We start from the raw sequence: 20,460 nt of genomic DNA, 5'->3' as shown, positions 1-20,460 counted from the left end.
ATCAGCAAGACCCTGAGGTGACTAGTGGTGGTACCTCAGTTGTGGAAATCCTGGAGCAACAAATATCTCTCTGCAAACCCTACAAAAACCTTCCTGAGTGGTAAACATTTACCATTCAAGCACCAAGCCTGGTGAACTTTATACATGTTAAATTCTGTTCACAGTATGGTGATTGCCTGCAACCAGAAAACTTGGAAGAAGGAGAAGTGAGATTGAACCGTGAACCAAATAACTTTTCTTGAATTTACACACACATTACATACACATGCGCTTAGAATTAAAAGGGGGTAATTTGGGTTAGTATAGAGTATAGTATAAGAATAGAGTTAAGTTGAAGTTTGATTCTATTTTCATGTTTGAAGGTGATTAAAAATAACTTTTGGTTTGAAAGCCATTTGTCTTGGTGAATGTCTATTGCTGCTGGGTTTTGGGGTCGTTTGGGCTCATAACACTTGGGAAGTCACGTTTTCCAAATTTGATTTTTAAAAAAAGAGATGAACATAAGATTGACAAGAGCAGGGTGGTGGATGTTGTCTGTGGATTTTAGCAAGCTCTTTGACAAGGTCCTGTCTGCTGAGTTGGTCCATAAGACATTTAGAATACATAGATACAAAGTTGTCTTATTGATAGGGGGCAGAGATGGCAGTTGAGGGTAGCTTTTCTGATTGGAGACCTTTAACCAATGTGTGCCACTGACCTCAGTGCTTTTTGTATACATAAAGAATGGCACAAATTTTGGTGTCATCAAAACTGACTTAACATTTTCTTTCAAATTATAAATACACACACACACACACACACACACACACACACACATTTAGTCTATGCGTCGTCTGAGTCCAGCGTGCTCGTTAAATGAAGTGATAGGAGAAGTTATTCGGTTCAACAATCAGTTTATTACACAGCACAAGAATAAAGCTTAACAGAGCTCAGGTTCAATCGTTAGTTCATAGGTCACCTGTTCAGAGAGCTATTCCCCAAAGCTGACCTCTACTGTCCAGTCTCTACAGTTTATATAGCTCAACCTTATCATACAGAACAAAAGTTGGCTTTCTTTGCTAGATTTCTTGCATAAGATTTATCACGTAATTTCCTGCTCTGTGATATCTGGGGTGTAGAGCTCCCATCTTAATCCTCAAGGCCAGAATATCCTGCTGTTTTGATCAGAAATCAGTTCATACCCCAGATATTTCTAATTATTTCTTTGTTCTCATCTGGCCATATTCTTCTGTTCTACTCAACACCTCCTTCTGCCTTCTTACCTGAATTAGTTTCCATTCTCTTTGTTTCTGACAGTCTCTGTCAGGATTCTCTTTGTTCTTGTCTGGCCATCGGCTCCTGTGCTCATCAACACCTCCTTTTGCCTTAACATTCCTCCTAAATTGTTTCATACATATCCTCTCTTTTGTATTTTGGGAGCAGGCAATTCTAAACCTACTGGTAATCAGCCAATTTTGCTACATACTGTGGCTGCCCCTTACTTACATTACTCTTTCCCTTCACCATGAGGTAAATATTAAATTGTTACATAGTACTGGATTCATATATACAAAATGAATTGTACATAAGCATATATTCTACATATTTTCTATGATTAATTAACCCCTATATTCCAACAATATACACATTTACATGTGTATATATTTATAGCTTGAAAGAAAATGTTAGTGAGTTTTGAAGATGACACCAAAATTGGTGGTATTGTGGACAGTGAAGAAAATTGACCCTGACTACATTGCGGTCTGGATCAATTGGGAAAGTGGGGAAATAAATGGTGGTTGGAATTTTACTCTGACATGTGTTACAAGCCCAGAGGACCCCAAAACCCAGCAGCAATGAATATTCACCAAGGCAAATGGTTACTTAAAGAAAAGTTGCTTTTAATTACCAGAATACAAGGAGAACTCCAATCTGAGTTTGAAGGTCTAATAATATCATTTCTCAACATATATTCCACCTCCTGATCCATGATTTTACTCTTCTGAATGTTTATCCTATATGGGTATTGTTTTATGGGACTTGCTTCTCCCACACCTACATCATGATAAATCAATGTGAGAAACAGAAGTACCTTCACAGATTTCGCTCGAAACAAAAATTGAGAACAAAGAACATTTATTGTACAACAGTGTAAAGTTGGGTGCTTCCCCTTACCATGGGAATACACACACAAACTGGGGCTCACCCAACTTTTATACTGTTCATTTCAGTGTAGAGGTACCCCCCCCCCCCCCCCCAACATTCTTCTGCCTCCTGGATAAGTTTGGGATTAGGCAATCCTGTCTGCCTATGTGCTGTTTCTGTGAACTTGGAGGACCAGGGGGTATCCTCTCTGTGTCCCATCATGTCATTGTCCTTATTCACCTGCCTTTGTCCTTATTCACACCTTCCCAACCCTCAGGGCTTACTAACTTATTAATTCTGTCTAAGGCTTACTAATTACATATGTGGTACTTGCTGACTGTCTAAGGCTAGAAGACCCTTATCTTATTCAGACTAACTTTACTTCCTACATTCTATTATCTACCCTTACCCTATTCGTACTGGCTTTATTCATTACACATATATTCATACTAGTTTTCTTCATCTCATATTTTCATATTAGTTTTACTCATCTCTCACAATCCTCACTTTTTTTTTAAGCTACGCTTCGTGAATTCTCAACTGGAATGTATTACTTGTAAACTTGGTCTTTTTCCCAGCGAGTCAGTAAACTAAATGCAGTCTCAGCATCATCAGAAAGATTCAAAGAGGTCCACTGGGGCTCTTTTTTTTTAAAGCAGACTGGTAGGGATATGGAATGAGTGCTAGAGGAGGTGGTAGAGGTAGGTACATGTGGTTAAGTTAGCACCTGGTTACTATTTTATTTTCACCTATACTTCCAGGTCTGATGTGAGCAACTTGGCCAAAGGGAATGATGTTTCATTATCAGTGCAGAGAACAGTCAAGGAGCTGAAGAACAACTCTGGTACCAAGGTAGAAATTTATACAGACTTTATTTATAATTCCTTAAGTATTCATAGCTTTCTAACATCTTCATCAAGTAATTCTTGCTGCTTTAAGGTGTTAAAATATGCTAATGTTCTGTGAAAACTGTCCAAGGATGCTGGGGGTTAACTGACAACTAGGTTGTTTTTTCAATCACTTTTCAATCACTTTTCTGGAATTCCTGTTGCTACTTGAGTTCTGTGAATTGTCTTTCTGGTCATTCCATCTGCATTGTAAAAGTAGTTCTGTGTATTGGCATTTGTATTGACTGAAATTTGAAGAAATAACATTTCTGAATTTGCTTTGTGCCCTTACTTATTTCTTGTGGTTTGTGCTTTCCATGCCAATAAGCATAATTCTCCAAGTTTTATTTTTTATACATGCCAGATTCCAATAATTGACCTACCTCTACTAGTAAACAGAAGCTGTGTTGCTTGGATGTGCTAATTTAATTTTTAAAATTTTCATAATATTTAAGAATGACTTTTTCTGTATTCCCACATTAACCATTTGAATCTAATTAAAAAAAAATTAATTAAATCAGCAGGATTATTTTTCTATACTTAGAAGTATTTGGATTTTGATTTATGGATTGAAGTGTTAAGTAATGGTTTGCACTAACAATTCTCTCTCAGTAATTGGTGGTCATCTATATGGTTTTCACAAAAAAAATTGTATTTCCAGAATGTGGTTGTGATAGCACAGACCTATCACCAATGTATATAGTTACACTATCTAAAGTGTAATGACTATGCTTACAGCGATTGGCTGAGAGCTTAGCCACACCTACTGTCTGGGCCTTAAAGGGTTGTGTCCCGAGCCAGGTCGGATCATTCCAGACTGGTCGGCCACCTGTGAAGAGCTCCTGTCTTTTGCTAATAAAAGCCTTGGTTTGGATCAACAAGTCTTTGGTTCTTTCGACAAGCTCTACAATTTTATTAGCAAAAAGAACTTTTTTTAAAAGGGATGGAGCGTCTGACTTGGCCAGAAAAGCTTGATATCGACCCACAGTCAGCTACAGCCTTCAAAGCCTTTAAGTTCTGGCTGTTGAACTTTGAAAACTTCCTAAGGCTCATTGAGGTGGAGGAGGATAACCAGCGTCTAACAGCATTGCTGTCTATGGTGTCCTTGAGAGTCTACGAGAACATCCAGGATGAGACCACTTACACCGCAGCCATAAAGGTACTGAAAGAACTGTACGATCAACCAATGAACAGAGTTCATGCCCGGCTCCTGCTTGCGTCAAGGAAGCAACAGCCCAGCGAGTCCATCAGGGCATATTTACAAATATTAAAGGCGTTGGGCAAGGACTGTAACTGTGTGGACAAAACTGCTGCCGAGATCACAAACGATCTCGTCCGGGATGCCTATGTGGCCGGGCTCCGATCGAACGAAGTGAGGCTGCACTTGTTCGAACAAAGGTTAGAAAAACTAGAGGACGTGGCCCAGATTGCAATCACAATGGAGGATGCAGCCTTAAAATCAAACGAGTTCTCTAGGAACTGGATCCCACGTTCTGATGTGAGTAGAGTGCCCTTTTACCCTACCACCACCCCCCCCCCATATACTGACGGCCTGTCGGCTGCTGCTACACTGCCCCCTGCAAACCTAAAATGTTATTTCTGCGGGAGGGACAAGCACAGCAGGTCCCAGTGCCCAGCAAGAAAAGCCAGGTGCCAGAAGTGTCTTAAAAGCGGCCACTTTACTGCAGTCTGTAGGTCTAAAATGGTCGCCAGCAAGCACAGTGCCTTGTGTGAAGCCCAACCGCCACTATCCCATTCAAACTCTTCTTCCCCAGAGCTCTCGTCCAATGAGAGCGAGGGCTCCCCTGCACGGCAATGCCTGATGTCACGGAGACGCCGAACCCGGAAGGGGCAGCCCATCCTCGCAACCGTGATGTTGGCCCGCCTCTCGCCCCCATGCGGAACACTCGACCCGGCCTCGGTCCCGCCTGTAGCGCCCGCTATTGCCCCCGGGGCTGACGCTGCCACAGCCACCCCCGGAGACGATGCTACCACTGCCCGCTCCCCTGCTGCCACTGCCCATGCCGCCGCTGGTGCGGCCACAGCGACCGACTGGGGACCAGCCGCGGCCAACCAGGTACTCGCCCTAGTGTCCATCGCTGACGACCGCTGGGGCCTGACCGCCGCGACCGATGACCTACCCACCGCCAATCACGAGCAACAACCCCCACTACTTACCGTTCATCCGCTGACGCCACCACAACAGCACCTCCGGGAGTACCTCCAACCTGCTCCTCCAGCGCTGACTGCGTCTATGACGTCATCCCGTTGCGTGACGTCAACACGCGGAACTCCCCTGTCAACAGGATCAGTGGCTGCTTCTATAAAACTAAATCAGCAATGCTCTCATTCCCTCACTAAAGCAATGGATCTGATTAAAGTGCATGGACACTACACCAATTGCTTATTTGACTCTGGGTCAACTGACAGTTTTATCCGGCCAGATCTGGCCCTCCGCTGCGGACTTGACATTATCCCCACTACCCAGAGGATCTCATTAGCAACTAGGTCGCACTCGACCGGGATAAAGGGGTGTTGCATCACCACGCTGGAAGTACAGGGCATAACGGTCACCCACTTCAAATTATTCATCCTTCCCCAAATGTGCGCCCCAGTGTTGCTGGGATTAGACTTTCAGTGTCAGTTTCGAACGGTGTCCCTACACTTTGGGGGACCCCATGCCCCCCTCTCGGTCTGCCATTGCCCCACCCCTGAAGCACCCGAGCAACCCGCCCCTGTGCCCCAGGGCCAATCCTGCGGCCGTTCCACACTCCGGATTGCCCCGCCAGCACTCTTCGCAAACCTTACCCCTGGCTGGAAGCCTGTGGCCACCAAAAGTTGGCAATATAGTTACGAAAACAGGCAATTCTTTAGGAGTGAGGTGCGTAGATTACTGGATGAGGGCATCATCGAACCCAGTTCAAGTACCTGGAGAGCCCAGGTGGTCGTTGTCGAGAATGGGGAAAAGCTACGGATGGTGGTCGACTATAGCCAGACCATTAACCGCTTCACGCTCCTGGATGCGTACCCCCTGCCATGCATCACGGATGAGGTGAACCACATCGCCCAATACCGCATATTCTCCACCATTGACCTTCGCTCGGCCTACCACCAGCTCCTGATCCGCTGTGAGGACCGACCATTCACGGCCTTCGAAGCGAATGGGCGGCTGTATCAATTTCTCAGGGTACCATTCGGGGTCACGAATGGTGTCGCGGTCTTCTAGCGGGAAATGGACCTACCGGATGGTGGACCAGAACGGGGCAACCGCTATCTTCCCGTATCTGGACAATGTCACCATCTGCGGCCACGACACGCAGGACCACAACGCCAACCTAGACAGATTTCTTCAAACTGCCAGTCGGCTGAACCTGACCTATAATTTTGACAAGTGTGTCTTCCGGACCACACGACTCGCGATTCTAGGTTGCGTGGTGGAGAATGGGGTAGGGATGCCAGATCCTGACTGCTTGCGTTCCTTAATGGACTCACCCCCCCCCCCACCAACAATACCCAGAAAGCGCTCAAACGCTGCCTGGGCTTTTTCTCATATTACGTCCAATGGGTTCCACACTACGCTGACAAGGCACGTCCTCTTATCAAGACCACCTCCTTTCCCCTCTCGACCGAAGCCAGAGCGGCTTTTGATCAAATCAAATCTGACATCGCCGCTGCACGCGATCGATGAGTCTGTCCTGTTTCAAGCCGAGAGCGATGCATCCGACTTCGCCCTGGCAGCCACCTTGAACCAGGCCAGTCGGCCTGTAGCCTTCTTCTCCAGAACCCTCCACGGTCCAGAGAGTAGACACTCCTCGATCGAGAAAGAGGCCCAGGCCATAGTCGAAGCGGTGCGTCGTTGGAGACATTACCTCGCTGGGAGGTGCTTTACACTGTTGACTGATCAACGCGCAGTCTCCTTCATGTTCAGCAACACCCAGCGTGGTAAGATAAAAAACAACAAAATCGCCAGATGGAGAATCGAACTCTCCACCTTTAACTATGACATCCCATACCGGCCTGGTAAGCTCAACGACCCGCCTGACGCGCTCTCCAGGGGGACGTGCGCCAGCATACAGATGGACAAACTACAGAAACTACATGAGGTGCTCTGTCAGCCAGGGGCCACTAGGTTTGCCCACTTTGTGAAGGCGCGCAACCTACCCTACACAGTCGAGGAGATTCGCTTCATGACCCGAGCCTGTTTGGTGTGCGCTGATGCAAGCCCCACTTCTTCCGTCCGGGGAACTCCCACGTTATCAAAGCCACCCGCCCCTTTGAGCGTCTTAGTGTAGACTTTAAGAGGCCCCTACCGTCGACCAACCGTAATAACTACATCCTTACGGCCATCGACGAGTACTCCTGCTTCCTGTTTGCTGTGCCCTGCCCAGACATCACCGCCATTTTGTGCCCGCCGAACTGTGAGGCGCCAAGATGCACGGTTTGAGGCGTTATCAGCCCACTGGCGGTGGTCAATGTGGCAGGCACCAAGAGATTTCTTTAGGCAGTTCTTATACCTTTTCTTTGGTGCACCTCTGTCACGGTGGCCAGTGGAGAGCTCGCCATATAACACGATCTTGGGAAGGCGATGGTCCTCCATTCTGGAGACGTGACCCATCCAGCGCAGCTGGATCTTCAGCAGCGTGGACTCGATGCTGTCGACCTCTGCCATCTCGAGTACTTCGACGTTAGGGATGAAAGCGCTCCAATGGATGTTGAGGATGGAGCGGAGACAACGCTGGTGGAAGCGTTCTAGGAGCCGTAGGTGGTGCCGGTAGAGGACCCATGATTCGGAGCCGAACAGGAGTGTGGGTATGACAACGGCTCTGTATACGCTTATCTTTGTGAGGTTTTTCAGTTGGTTGTTTTTCCAGACTCTTTTGTGTAGTCTTCCAAAGGCGCTATTTGCCTTGGCGAGTCTGTTGTCTATCTCATTGTCGATCCTTGCATCTGATGAAATGGTGCAGCCGAGATAGGTAAACTGGTTGACCATTTTGAGTTTTGTGTGCCCGATGGAGATGTGGGGGGGCTGGTAGTCATGGTGGGGAGCTGGCTGATGGAGGACCTCAGTTTTCTTCAGGCTGACTTCCAGGCCAAACATTTTGGCAGTTTCCGCAAAGCAGGACGTCAAGCGCTGAAGAGCTGGCTCTGAATGGGCAACTAAAGCGGCATCGTCTGCAAAGAGTAGTTCACGGACAAGTTGCTCTTGTGTCTTGGTGTGAGCTTGCAGGTGCCTCAGATTGAAGAGACTGCCATCCGTGCGGTACCGGATGTAAACAGCGTCTTCATTGTTGGGGTCTTTCATGGCTTGGTTCAGCATCATGCTGAAGAAGATTGAAAAGAGGGTTGGTGCGAGGACACAGCCTTGCTTCACGCCATTGTTAATGGAGAATGGTTCAGAGAGCTCATTGCTGTATCTGACCCGACCTTGTTGGTTTTCGTGCAGTTGGATAATCATGTTGAGGAACTTTGGGGGACATCCGATGCGCTCTAGTATTTGCCAAAGCCCTTTCCTGCTCACGGTGTCGAAGGCTTTGGTGAGGTCAACAAAGGTGATGTAGAGTCCTTTGTTTTTATCTCTGCACTTTTCTTGGAGCTGTCTGAGGGCAAAGACCATGTCAGTAGTTCCTCTGTTTGCGCGAAAGCCGCACTGTGATTCTGGGAGAATATTCTCGGCGACACTAGGTATTATTCTATTTAGTAGAATCCTAGCGAAGATTTTGCCTGCAATGGAGAGCAACGTGATTCCACTGTAGTTTGAGCAGTCTGATTTCTCGCCTTTGTTTTTGTACAGGGTGATGATGGTGGCATCACGAAGATCCTGAGGCAGTTTTCCTTGGTCCTAACAAAGCTTGAAAAACTCATGCAGTTTGGCATGCAGAGTTTTGCCGCCAGCCTTCCAGACCTCTGGGGGGATTCCATCCATACCTGCTGCTTTGCCACTTTTCAGTTGTTCGATTGCCTTATATGTCTCATCCAGGGTGAGAACCTCATCCAGCTCTAGCCTTAGGGGCTGTTGAGGGAGCTGGAGCAGGGCGGAATCTTGGACTGAGCGGTTGGCACTGAAAAGAGATTGGAAGTGTTCTGACCATTGGTTGAGGATGGAGATCTTGTCACTGAGGAGGACTTTGCCGTCTGAGCTGCGCAGCGGGCTTTGGACTTGGGGTGAGGGGCCGTACACAGCCTTTAGAGCCTCGTAGAAACCCCTGAAGTCGCCAATGTCCGCGCTGAGCTGGGTTCGTTTGGCGAGGCTAGTCCACCACTCATTTTGGATCTCCCGGAGTTTGCGCTGAAGATGGCTGCATGCGCGACGGAAGGCTTGTTTCTTCTCTGGACAGGATGGCTTTGTAAGGTGAGCCTGGTGGGCAGCTCGCTTCTTTGCCAGCAGCTCCTGGATTTCCTGGCTGTTTTCGTCAAACCAGTCCTTGTTTTTCCTGGAGGAGAAGCCCAGTACCTCTTCAGTGGATTGCAGTATGGTACAGACCTATCACCAATGTATATAGTTACAGTATCTAGAGTATGTAATGACTGTGCTTACAGCGATTGGCTGAGAGCTTAGCCACACCTACTGTCTGGGCTTTAAAAGGGTTGTGTCCCTAGCCAGGTCGGATCATTCCGGCCGGACTGGTCGACCCCCTGTGAAGAGCTCCGGTTTTTTGCTAATAAAAGCCTTGGTTTGGATCAACAAGTCTTTGGTTCTTTTGATGAGCTCTACATTGGTTTTAAAATTTTTGAAATTAAAAATATAATATGCTCAATAACATGTCTATTGGTTCTACTGTTAAATGCTCCTTTGTTTTTTTTAAAAAAAAGCATTATTTAAAGACTTGACTCTTTTTGAACCAAAGTTTGGACATTGACTAGAGCTGTTGGCAGGTATTGAATCTGAACAAGCATTGAAATATCTTTTTTATTTGGTGCCACTTCAGAAGACTGAAAAATATTTGTGATATATGGAAAATAAGAGCTGAACAATAGTAAGAATATATCAGTGGAAATGCTATTCTTATATCTGTTTGCAGTTAATTATTTAGTCTTATTAGGTTGATTTATTTTGCTGGGTTCCTCAAAGATTAATAATTTTTAAGATGAAAAAAATTAACACTGCTGTTTTGAGTTTTTTTAAAATTTGTGCTTTTTATGTTGAATGTGTTCAGATACATTTTACATGTTCAGTTGTCTGGGTTTTGTGATAGGCAATGAAGCATTGGCTGTTTGCACAGTCTCAGCAAGACTTTTGGTCCCTGATCACACATGGGCAGGTATCCAATTATGGTTTGAAGAAAAGGTACAAAGATATTGGTGAGAGCAAAAATGTAGGTTTAGAAATCAAGTGGTAGGAGGAGCAAGCCAGATGGTTTCAATGATCCTGCATCATTTTTGCACAATGGCCTGCTTTGAAAAGAAGTGAGGGGAGAACAGGAAATTAAAGGATCCCTGCCAACATCTAAATAGAAATCCATGTCAGAATCATTAGTCAGGAACCTGTCTTCTGTGTACCTTTTGTGAGTGACTACGTGGTTCCAGAATCCGATTCTCAAGACTTCTTGAGATGCATGTAAATCTATGCTAAGGAACAATGTTTTGCAATGATTTTGTTTTGTGCTATTCGCCATCCTTGCATGGAAATTTCAAATTCAACATCAAGTTAACTGTGATTCTCTACCTTTTTCTTTCCACGCACATACCACTTTAAGTACTCCCTATGCTATAAGTGCTCTGAGATTAGTAAGGGATTGATTAAGGTGGTATGTGGGTGGAAAGAAAAAGTTTGAAAAACACTTTTAATCACACCTAATTGACTCGTTATGTGCATGGTTCATAACTCCAAAGGAAATGGGCCAATGACAATTTTTTTTCAACCAAAATATTTCAGTAAGAATTGGGTTGAGAGCAATGATTCTCAACTTTCCTTTCTCATTCACATACCACCTTAAGCAATCCCTTACTAATCACAGAGCACCAATTGCATCGGGATTACTTAAAGTGGTACGTGAGTGGAAAGAAAAAGGTTGAGAACCACAGCGTTGATCCTTTTATCTGCAGGAAAAAGGCATCCCAATCAGTCATTTTTTAAGGGCGATAACTAAATCATGCAGTTAACGGAATAATTGGGATCAACAAGTATTTACACTTGCATTTAAAAAAAATAGTGGAGATTTTTAATGAGCAACACTCCTAAATTGTAAAGCAAAGGTTCGGGAATGTGTGTATCATGGCACAAAGAGGTTGTACTCTTGAATGCATCAATTCAACATTTTCAGTTGGATTTGTGGATAATTAATGAGTGGATACTTCACCCTCAACCATATTGTTGATTTCAATGCTGAACCTATCCACAAGGTACTTTTTATGGGGAAGAAACTGAAATTTAGGCTTGTGTGTGATTTCATACTTTTTAACGTTTTATCTGATGGGAGGAAGAAGAGAGTATGTCTGGGGTGTGGTGGATTGTTCAATTTGTTGACAGCCCTTCCAGAGTACTGGGGAGTTGTAGGGGAGGGGTTTTGGTGGAGATGGAGTTATTGGAGGGGACAACATTTGTGTTAAACTCAGCTGCATTCATTCTCTTCTGAAGCTTCTGATATTGAGCAGAACAGCTCACATGCATTCAGTGGTACATTTGTAGTTGTTGAAGGGCATAGTTGACATGTGGAACTTCCTTTCTTCTTCTAAGAAACAAGAGATTTCTGTGCTTTCTTGACTGGTGGGCCAATGTGCTTGGTACAATTCAGGTCTTTGGAAATTTAAAGCAAGACCATTTTTTTGTACAAAGCTGGAAAGATGGGATTTGTTGAAAAAGAAATCTGACTGTGCAAAGCAACTGTAAATCATAACTCTGCACCCTTTTCCTCAATGTAACATTTTTATTTTCCAGATCTTGCAAGCAAATGGTGTCCCCTTTCAGCCAATAATAAATGAAGCAGTGAATGGCTCAAAGACGATGGATGATTCTTCTATAAAGAGGTAAATATTAAAGCAAGTTCATAACTATTTAACTAGTGGATTTGAGTATGAAAATGGGATATTGGTGAATGTTGTTGACCAGAACAGGAACTTGGCGATTTTTGCCATTCAGTAAATGCCTTTATAATTTATGACAAAACAGCTAGTTTTTTTAAAATAAAATTTTTGCAGAAATACAACTGCAGAAGTGCTTTGAGCTTTGTAATCCAATTGGTTACATATCAAGGTTTAAGACTCCTTTTATTGTCATGTAATAATACAAAAAATGTAATATACACAAAATTTCCTTTCTCCTGCCATAAAGAAGACAGAGTCCCCTTTAGCATTGCTCGATGCCCCTAACAAGAAGAGAATTTTCAATATACTCCATTATTTTTCAGCCAAACCTGTCCAAGAAAAGCAGCATGTGTCCAGTTGTCAGCATTACCTCAACCAGATTTTTGTGTGTCTGACTCAAAGGTAACTTGTTTCAGTTTTGTTTTGGTCATGTTGTAGAAGGTTAGTTGAGGGAGGTTAACTCTTTCCCATAAAATATACCTCCTATTAATGGCATATGGTAATTAATATTGACAACTTGCAAGCTTTCATATTAACAATATATTCTCAGTCCTGGTTAAGTTCCTGCACTACAATGGCCATTACTTTTAATTATTTTATAGTACATGACAGATAAAAGGCAACTTGGTATAACTCTTTCCATGTTTTTTCCAACAATTTTCCATTTTCATTCCAGAATTAGATGATATGTGGATTTGAGGAGTTGCCTACTTGTAAAGGAAACATGGCAAAAATAATATTTATAATTGTAGAAATAATAGATGCAGTAGTTTTACATTCATTTAATATAATTTGTCTTGGTTACAAATCCCTGTTGGAGTATTTAAAAACACTGTTGAGAAGAAATTTAATCAGATAATGGAGACAATTCCTTCTTAACTGTTTTACTCTCTAACCATGCACAGTTAGAATTGCAGTTAACACAAAGCTATGACAGCACCAGCGACCCAGGTTAGAATCCAGTGCTGTCTGTAAGGAGTTTGAACGTTCTCCCACATCTGTGTAAGTTTTGTCTGGGTGTTCTAGTTTTCTTCCATTTTTCAAAAAAGTCGAGGGATTGTATTAGTTTATTTATGCAGCACGGGAATGTAGGCTGGAAGGGCCTGTTATCTTGATGCATCTCTAAATGTGAAACTATAGAATTCTCTATCCCCATGGACACTTAACCACTGATTTTTGTTCAGGGTATGTTAATACAATTGTTAGATATCAATGAATGTTGGTTTTTGTGGGAACATAATGCTGAGGTAAAACTTCAGTCATGCTCTTGTTGCATGACAGAGTAGGAGCACAGGCCTGATTAGCCCAATACTCTTCCTATTTATCTTCTTTGAACCAAGTATTACAAATTCTTAATATTTATTTTATACTTTCAGTATGGTTCTTCTGATACCAATTTCCCAGATTTACAAAATTCAGCAGAAGATGGTGAAAATGATTCTTCCAGCTTTTCTTATGGTCGACCATTTACTTTAAAAAGACAACAAGGTATGTGTTTGATAAAATCTTCCATTTTAACCTAATTGACCTTGAATATTGTTTATTGTTCATTATGAACATGGTTAGCGTAGAGGTTAGTGCAATGTTCGACTCCCATGCTGTCTGTAAGGAGTTTGCATGTTCTCCCTGTATCTTTGTGGGTTTCCTCCAGGTGCTCCTGTTTCCTCCCACCATTCAAAACATATCGAGGGTTGTAGGTTAATTGGGCAGCATGGGCTCATTAGCTGAAAGAGCCTGTTACCGTGCTGTACTTTAATTTACTTTGAGTTGAAAGAGTAAGAGGCATGTTGGTCCTCCTGCTAATGGTGGAAAAGGCAGGTTATTTAAATTGATCTTTGTGTCTATATACCTCACATTTTAACATTTTTTGATGCAACAGCTGGAAGTCAGATACTTTAGAACTTTTGAAACCCAGTATCTGGAAGGAAACTAGTACAGCTGGATCTGATGGAAACCTGACTGCTTGAAGATGGAAGCAGCAGAAATTGACCTCCAGCTTTGAAAATCAAATCCAACTATGGCCTAAAAATCCTTTTTATGGCCATACCCCCTCTGGGACTCTGCTCCAAGTTTATGGGTCGCCTTCCCTATGAAGCACTGAAGTTTTGGTTTCTTCTGTACTTCTCTCCTACTGACTACATAAAAAATATATATTTATGTTCTGTGACTTTTACTTAAATGTGCTGTGGTCCCCAGGTGAGCCAAAGGGGCCCTGTTGAGATTGACTGATCTAATCTACCACCTGATTTTTTGAAATCCATCTTTGATTTAGTGCCAGATCTCCAGCCCCTCGCTGTAAGTTTTCACAGTAGACCTTTCTTTTGTTTATCTGATCAGGTTGGTTGGCTGCTGCTTCCAAAGCACATTTGACCACTGCACTAAAAAGATTCCAGGTCCTTCTGCTTCCCCTTTTGCAGTTATTTTGGTTGAGCTCCCTCCTATATTTTATAATTTTTAAAATCGATATCTGTTGAATGTTTGCAGTTGTATTTTTTAAGCTGTTTGGCTTTTGGATCATTTATTTTTATGATCTGCTTTTATCTAGAGGTCCCAAATGGAGATAAGTTCTTCAATTTCCAGCGTCAGGGTTCTTGTATCTTTGTTTTTATTGATTTTAGTTTTGACTTGCCAGTAATGACAGACAATTGTGACTCTTTTTCTGAGAGTTTTGTGTGAAATGGTGAATATATGAATAAAATATGAAAGGGAAAACTTGTTCTTATCTAGAGTCATTATGGTCTCCATCATAGGAAGTTAATGCTCCTATTCAATGTATGTGGTAATTCTTCCTGTGAAACTATTAGTACTTATTGAATTGAATGTGTACAATTTTTTTTCTTTCAGCAATTCCTGATCAAGTTAAGGTAGAATATGACACAAAATCTGACAATCTTAAAGAAAGGGAATTAAAATTGAAAGCTCATAGTGTCGCTGCAGTAAAGAAAGAAGAAGGTTCTGCTACCGAAGGGATTAAAGAGATGTTTGGCAATGATTTCAATCACATTTCACCTGAGGTAGATTATTATGTTTACTGCTTGATACAGTTGATTTTTATCATTCATTTTGTGTTGGCTGAAATGAATGTTTTATTGCAACTTTTTTTCATTTCCCTATTTCTTTGAGAGATTGGTAGAACTGAAAGGTACGAAGTGAAACAAACACCTTTTGACATGTGCTCCAATTTTGTTCAAATTATCCTGTAGCTTTTCTTACTTGTCTGCTGAGCTCACAACCTTCATTAATTAGCCTTCTGGAAATTAAACAGTTCTGCTTGTGACCTTAAAATTCAGTTTATTTTGAAGAGCTTGCAAAGCAGAACCTGCTTGGACCACCCAGATCGATAATCCTCCCTGTCCCATTGTTTTGCGTTCTGTTGGTTAACCTAATTAAGTATCTATTGTAATATTTAGATCAATGTCAGCTGCCTTTGATTACCCACCTTTTCACAAGATAAGTATATAAAAAAAAATAGCTGAAATTTAAGTGCCTTTTGGATGCAATTTTGCCTTCAATACAGTGAAACCCTGATTTTTATATGCCCTGTTTAACATGAATTTGGATATAATGTGATGAATCGTTGGGCCCCCTGAAGGAACAGGAACCGCGGGAAAGACACAGCAGTTCCAAATACAGACACACATACTTGGATGCTTTGATACTTCAAATACAAGTACTAGATCATAAAAGTTTACTTAAAATTAATTTCTGTTTTAATTTTAATTGTAACAATTTAGTGCGACCCTGTCTTTTTTTGTGATGAGATTTTATGGACCCCCCCCATGATCCTGTTATTAACAGGGCCACACTGTAATGTGATGGAACTTGCTGGAGTCAAATCAGTGGAAGTTGTGCATGATTAGGAGATCAATAAATCGGATTTCTAAGATTTTCATGAGTTGATTGCTATGAGGTATATTTCTATACTGATGGATCTTGTATGAATTTTATTTTTAAGCCTGGATTTCATAAGTGTACTAACTTGTATGTAGGTTCCTAAGTTACCTTTTTAATTAAAAAGAAATATAATATCTGCTTATTTACATACCCTTTTACTTTTCAATCTCTGCTAGAATTGTCATTTTCTTACCTTAGTTTAGGATCCATGATTGCATGTTATCTAACTTTATCGGCATTCGGTAAACCCCTGGTATCCGGAATTCAAGCAACCTGAGGAAAATAAATAAATAAAAAGAAATTAAAATAAATAAGAATAAAATAATAGGCCAAAAAATGTTTAAAGTAACACCTAAACCTTTGGTGAAAATGAGGACACATATTCAGCCAGCGGAGCGCTTTGGTTGTGCTTTACTCATAGGAGCTGTTTAAATTAAGTTGTGTGAAGCAGCAATGGGGTCAACCAGAATGAAGAGTTGGTTGATGTTGCTCTTAAAGTGTATACTTATTGCTCTTTAATAAGAGTCATCCCACTCAGAGGCTTTATCTGTAAACTTGGGGAAGGGGACGGGACGGGGTGGGGAGGAGGGAGAATTATCTATAACCTTATTCATCTTTCGGGGGCTCTACATGGGGATGAACCTGCAGATGCAGTGGTGGTTAAATGTTTTCAAAGAATGTGACTGAAAGTAAAGTAAAATTCTTTAAGGTTTATATATTTATGCAAGTTAAGTTTAAGTGCTGTATTGTATTTTTGTCTTTTAAGCTGTTTTTTTTAATGCAGGTGTATTAGTTAGGCATTGTAAGAGTTGATCTCAAGCAACCAGAAAATACAATTATTCAGCATCTACCAATCCCCTAAGTGCCGAATAACAGCGGTTTTACTGTACATAAATGATTTGGAGGAGAGGACAAAATGTAGCTTATGCAAGTTTGCTGATGTTGCTATATAGAGCAGAAAAATAAAATGCACAGAAGACACAGACAACTGAGAGACTTCAATGAAGTACAACATTGGTAAATGTGAGGTCATCGAGTTTGGAAGAAGAAAATAGCGAATTAGATAAGTGGTGAAAGATTGCAGCATGCTGATCTGCAGGAAGGGTGTCCTTGTGCATGAATCATAAAAGGTTGGTGTGTGGGTGCAATGGTTAATCGAGAGGACAAATGCACCTTGACCTTCATTGCTTGAGGTATTGAATTTAAAAGCAGGGAGCTTCCACTGCAACTGAAAAAAGTACTGGCGAGACTGCACCTGGAATATGGTGTACTCACGGTCTCCTAACTTGACAAAGGATATACAAAGGAGGTGGTAGAGGAGTCTATTCCAGAGAAGCGGGGGGTTAGCCTATGAGGAGAGAATAAGTTGCCTAGTACTATACTTGCGAGAGTTTAGAAAAATGAGTATGGATCTTGCAGAAATATAACATTATGAAAAGAATAGATGAAAAATAAACAGGAAAGTTTTTCCTCTGGTAGGGAGACCAGTATTAGACATCAGAGTCTCAGGTTTTGGGGGAGTAGATTTATGATGAAAATAAGAAGGACATACTTCTCCCAGAGAGTGGTGAATCTGGAATTCTTTGTGCAGGGTTACAGTAAAGACTGCCTCATTAAATATATTTAAGATACAGATTTTAGCATACGAGGGGAATTAAAAGTTGTGCGGAAAAGGCAGGTAAGTAGAGATGAGTCCATGGCCTGATCAGCTGTAAACTTGTCGAATGGCAGAGCAGGTTTGACGTGCCGGATGGCCTACACTTGTTCTGATGTTTTTGCAACTATTTCTGATCTTAAAGAATTTTCTTGTCCTTGAGTTTTCTGAATTGGAAATGCCAAATGTAATGATTGTGTGAAATTGGAAGTCGTGTTTCTGCTCGATAGCTATTTGTCTTTAATTGTAATCCATTCCAACATGTGGATTATTAAGACAGGAGACATTGATTAAACCTTTTAAGTTCTAACCTCCTAAAATGTAGAATTGAGTAATTCTAATTGAAAGGATCACTTTGAGAAGATTACACATTCTGAATAGATGGAAATTTTCAATGTATTATCAAACCTTTTTTTTAAGTCACAGACAAGCGAAGCATCATTGAAGAAGCCTGGTGAAATGTCTGCTCCAAAGAAATTTCCATCAACTAATACTGTAGGTAAAAATGCAGTTTCAAAAGTGTCTGTTTGTCAGACACCAAACTCCAAAATACTCCATCACTATGCAAATAGGTAATTATCATTTCTGTTAAATTGAGATCACTGCTACAACTGGTTAAAAGTAGTCTTGTACTGTATTTAATATCTGAAATGTGGCACTCTGGATTTTGTTTCAAGTTTACAGACACCGATTGTGAGCAAATCTGCAGTGGCACAAGTGTCAACTCCAAGCAATTTTACACCCTTTTCACAATTTTACACTAATTTCCCACCTACTGCAGCAACACCACAGCAACCTGGTCAGTTCCAACAATATGGATCTTCTCAATTTCTGCCACAATTTGGGGTAACAACATTTTTCACTTTTTAAAACCGGATATCATTATGACCTTGAATTGTACTGATTTTAATTAACATTTATTATTTTATTTGGTCAGGTTGCAGGGACATTTTCCACTAATGAAACTATTGCAGTTCAAAACAAAATCTACTCTTTGATAAAATTATTGGGAACAGGAGGATCAAGTAAGGTAATCTACTGCAATTGGTTCACTGACTGAATTATTTGATTTTGCATTTGAATCAAAGATAAAAAATCTTTATAGTAGCACAAGACTAACCTTGAAGGGAAGAACTTCTAATTTTAACCTAGATCAATGCAACTTTTACAGTAAAGGATGGAAAGCAGAATTTACTTTATTTTTCTGACTGGAAAGATGAATGGTGGAGTTCTCAAGCCATTTGTCTCAGGACAGTTTTTTTGAAATGCATGTCCTAGAGCTATACACTGGGATATATTTTCCTTCAGTGCTTCCATCAATAATTAATTGCAATTAATAAGCAAGATTGGCAAAAGTAAGGGATGGTAGAATTGAGATGGATGTGATTTTTATTTTTAATCTAGACACAGAAAAATGTGATTTGAAAGCATGGAAATGTCTTTATCTGGAAAATATACTTTATTCCTTTCAGGTATTCCAAGTTCTTGATCAGAAGAAACAACTTTATGCTATTAAGCAAGTGAATCTGCAAGATGCAGATGGAAAAGCAGTAGCTGGTTACAAGGATGAAATTGAATACTTGAGACGTTTAAAACCACACAGTGACAAGATAATCAAGCTTTTTGATTAGTGAGTAGTTTTTTTAAATTTAAAGCAGCGAACTTTGCATCTTGCTCTATATTTGGTAATATCTTCATTACAAAGAAATGTGCCAGCTCAAATGTAAGAATGATTGAATAAGTGCAGGAGAGAGAAAAATAAGGCCAATGGCCTGATTGCTCAATCTTATAAAACCCAACACCAAGACTAATGATCAGACTGCCACCTGAACACGTTTTAAGAAAAAAAGACAATTGTAGGAATAGGTATGTGACCCCTTAAACTTGTTTTGTCACTTAACAGTTCGGCCATTACCCAAGCCTGCTCACCTTCCTGTCATATCCCTTGCTTTTCTTGTGTCCAGAATTCTATCAGTGTCATCCTTGAAAATGCTCAATCTTGAATATACCTAACAGATGAGTATCTGGAGCCATTGAAGTATAATAATTTAAGGATCCATAGCTCTTTGAATGTCAGAATTTCTTCTCATTAAATGCCCATCTCCTCCTGTCTTTGTCATCTAATCCAGTACTTGCCAGTTACCAGAAGCACCCTCTTAGGGACTATCCTGATGAGCACTTTGTGAGATGAGATCATCTTTTGATGAAATCTGAGAATTTAGGACTATCCTTTTATCTCTCTTAATGTTTACAGCCCACGACCAATCTAGTGCATCTTTTGGTGTGGAATCAAATTTGCTCAAGAATGACTCATCTTTGGAGAGTTTGTCCGATCAGTGCAAAATCCGTAAAGCTTCCTAACTTGTGTACTTCAAGCACCCTTTCAGTCCATTGTTAATTGGTTTCATGAATATGGCAGATAATATAAATGACAATTGTAAGGGTAACTAGGTTCCTTAAAGATCAATGTGGTTATCCATGGGTGGAGCTAAAGGAGGTTCTTAATATTTTCTCATCTGTATTTACCGTTGAGAAGGTCAGGAAACCTCAGGGATTCAGAGATGAAAATAGTGGTTTAGAGAAAGGTAAGAACTGCCGATGCTGGAATCTTGAACGAACAATGAATTGGTCAAATACTTTTCCTATTCATGTGTCTGCCCAAATATCTTTGTGGATATGAAAGGTCTATGACAAATTAACCAAATCCCAATCAGCATTAATATTTACTAATATGTTAAACTATGACTTGCTTAACTGTATAACATCAAATTATATATTATCTTGCCTATTAATTAACCTACCTCTGCAGATTTGCTCATTTTCACACTTTAGATAGTCATGAACTTGGATACTTTATAATTTCATACAGCTTTCAATTTC

The 20,460-nt window shown here is 41.2% G+C and overlaps 1 protein-coding gene across 6 annotated transcripts in view; it reads left to right on the top strand.

Annotated features, from left to right (window-relative positions):
* ttk (ttk protein kinase) overlaps positions 1-20,460 on the top strand; it is an 80,918-nt gene that overhangs the window by 19,750 nt on the left and 40,708 nt on the right. For all 6 annotated transcript variants that reach the window (XM_069887402.1, XM_069887401.1, XM_069887405.1 and 3 more), the window contains 9 exons: positions 2,886-2,976; positions 11,887-11,975; positions 12,356-12,434; positions 13,409-13,520; positions 14,877-15,046; positions 18,001-18,152; positions 18,258-18,426; positions 18,518-18,610; positions 19,053-19,210. In XM_069887402.1, the coding sequence (XP_069743503.1) occupies positions 2,886-2,976; positions 11,887-11,975; positions 12,356-12,434; positions 13,409-13,520; positions 14,877-15,046; positions 18,001-18,152; positions 18,258-18,426; positions 18,518-18,610; positions 19,053-19,210 (1,113 nt within the window). The remainder of the gene's footprint in view (positions 1-2,885; positions 2,977-11,886; positions 11,976-12,355; positions 12,435-13,408; positions 13,521-14,876; positions 15,047-18,000; positions 18,153-18,257; positions 18,427-18,517; positions 18,611-19,052; positions 19,211-20,460) is intronic.

This window comes from Narcine bancroftii, chromosome 6, assembly GCF_036971445.1.
Source record: "Narcine bancroftii isolate sNarBan1 chromosome 6, sNarBan1.hap1, whole genome shotgun sequence".
Lineage (NCBI taxonomy): Eukaryota > Metazoa > Chordata > Chondrichthyes > Torpediniformes > Narcinidae > Narcine > Narcine bancroftii.
The sequence above is the reverse complement of the archived record's forward strand: the minus strand, read 5'-3'. Positions and strand labels throughout refer to the sequence as shown.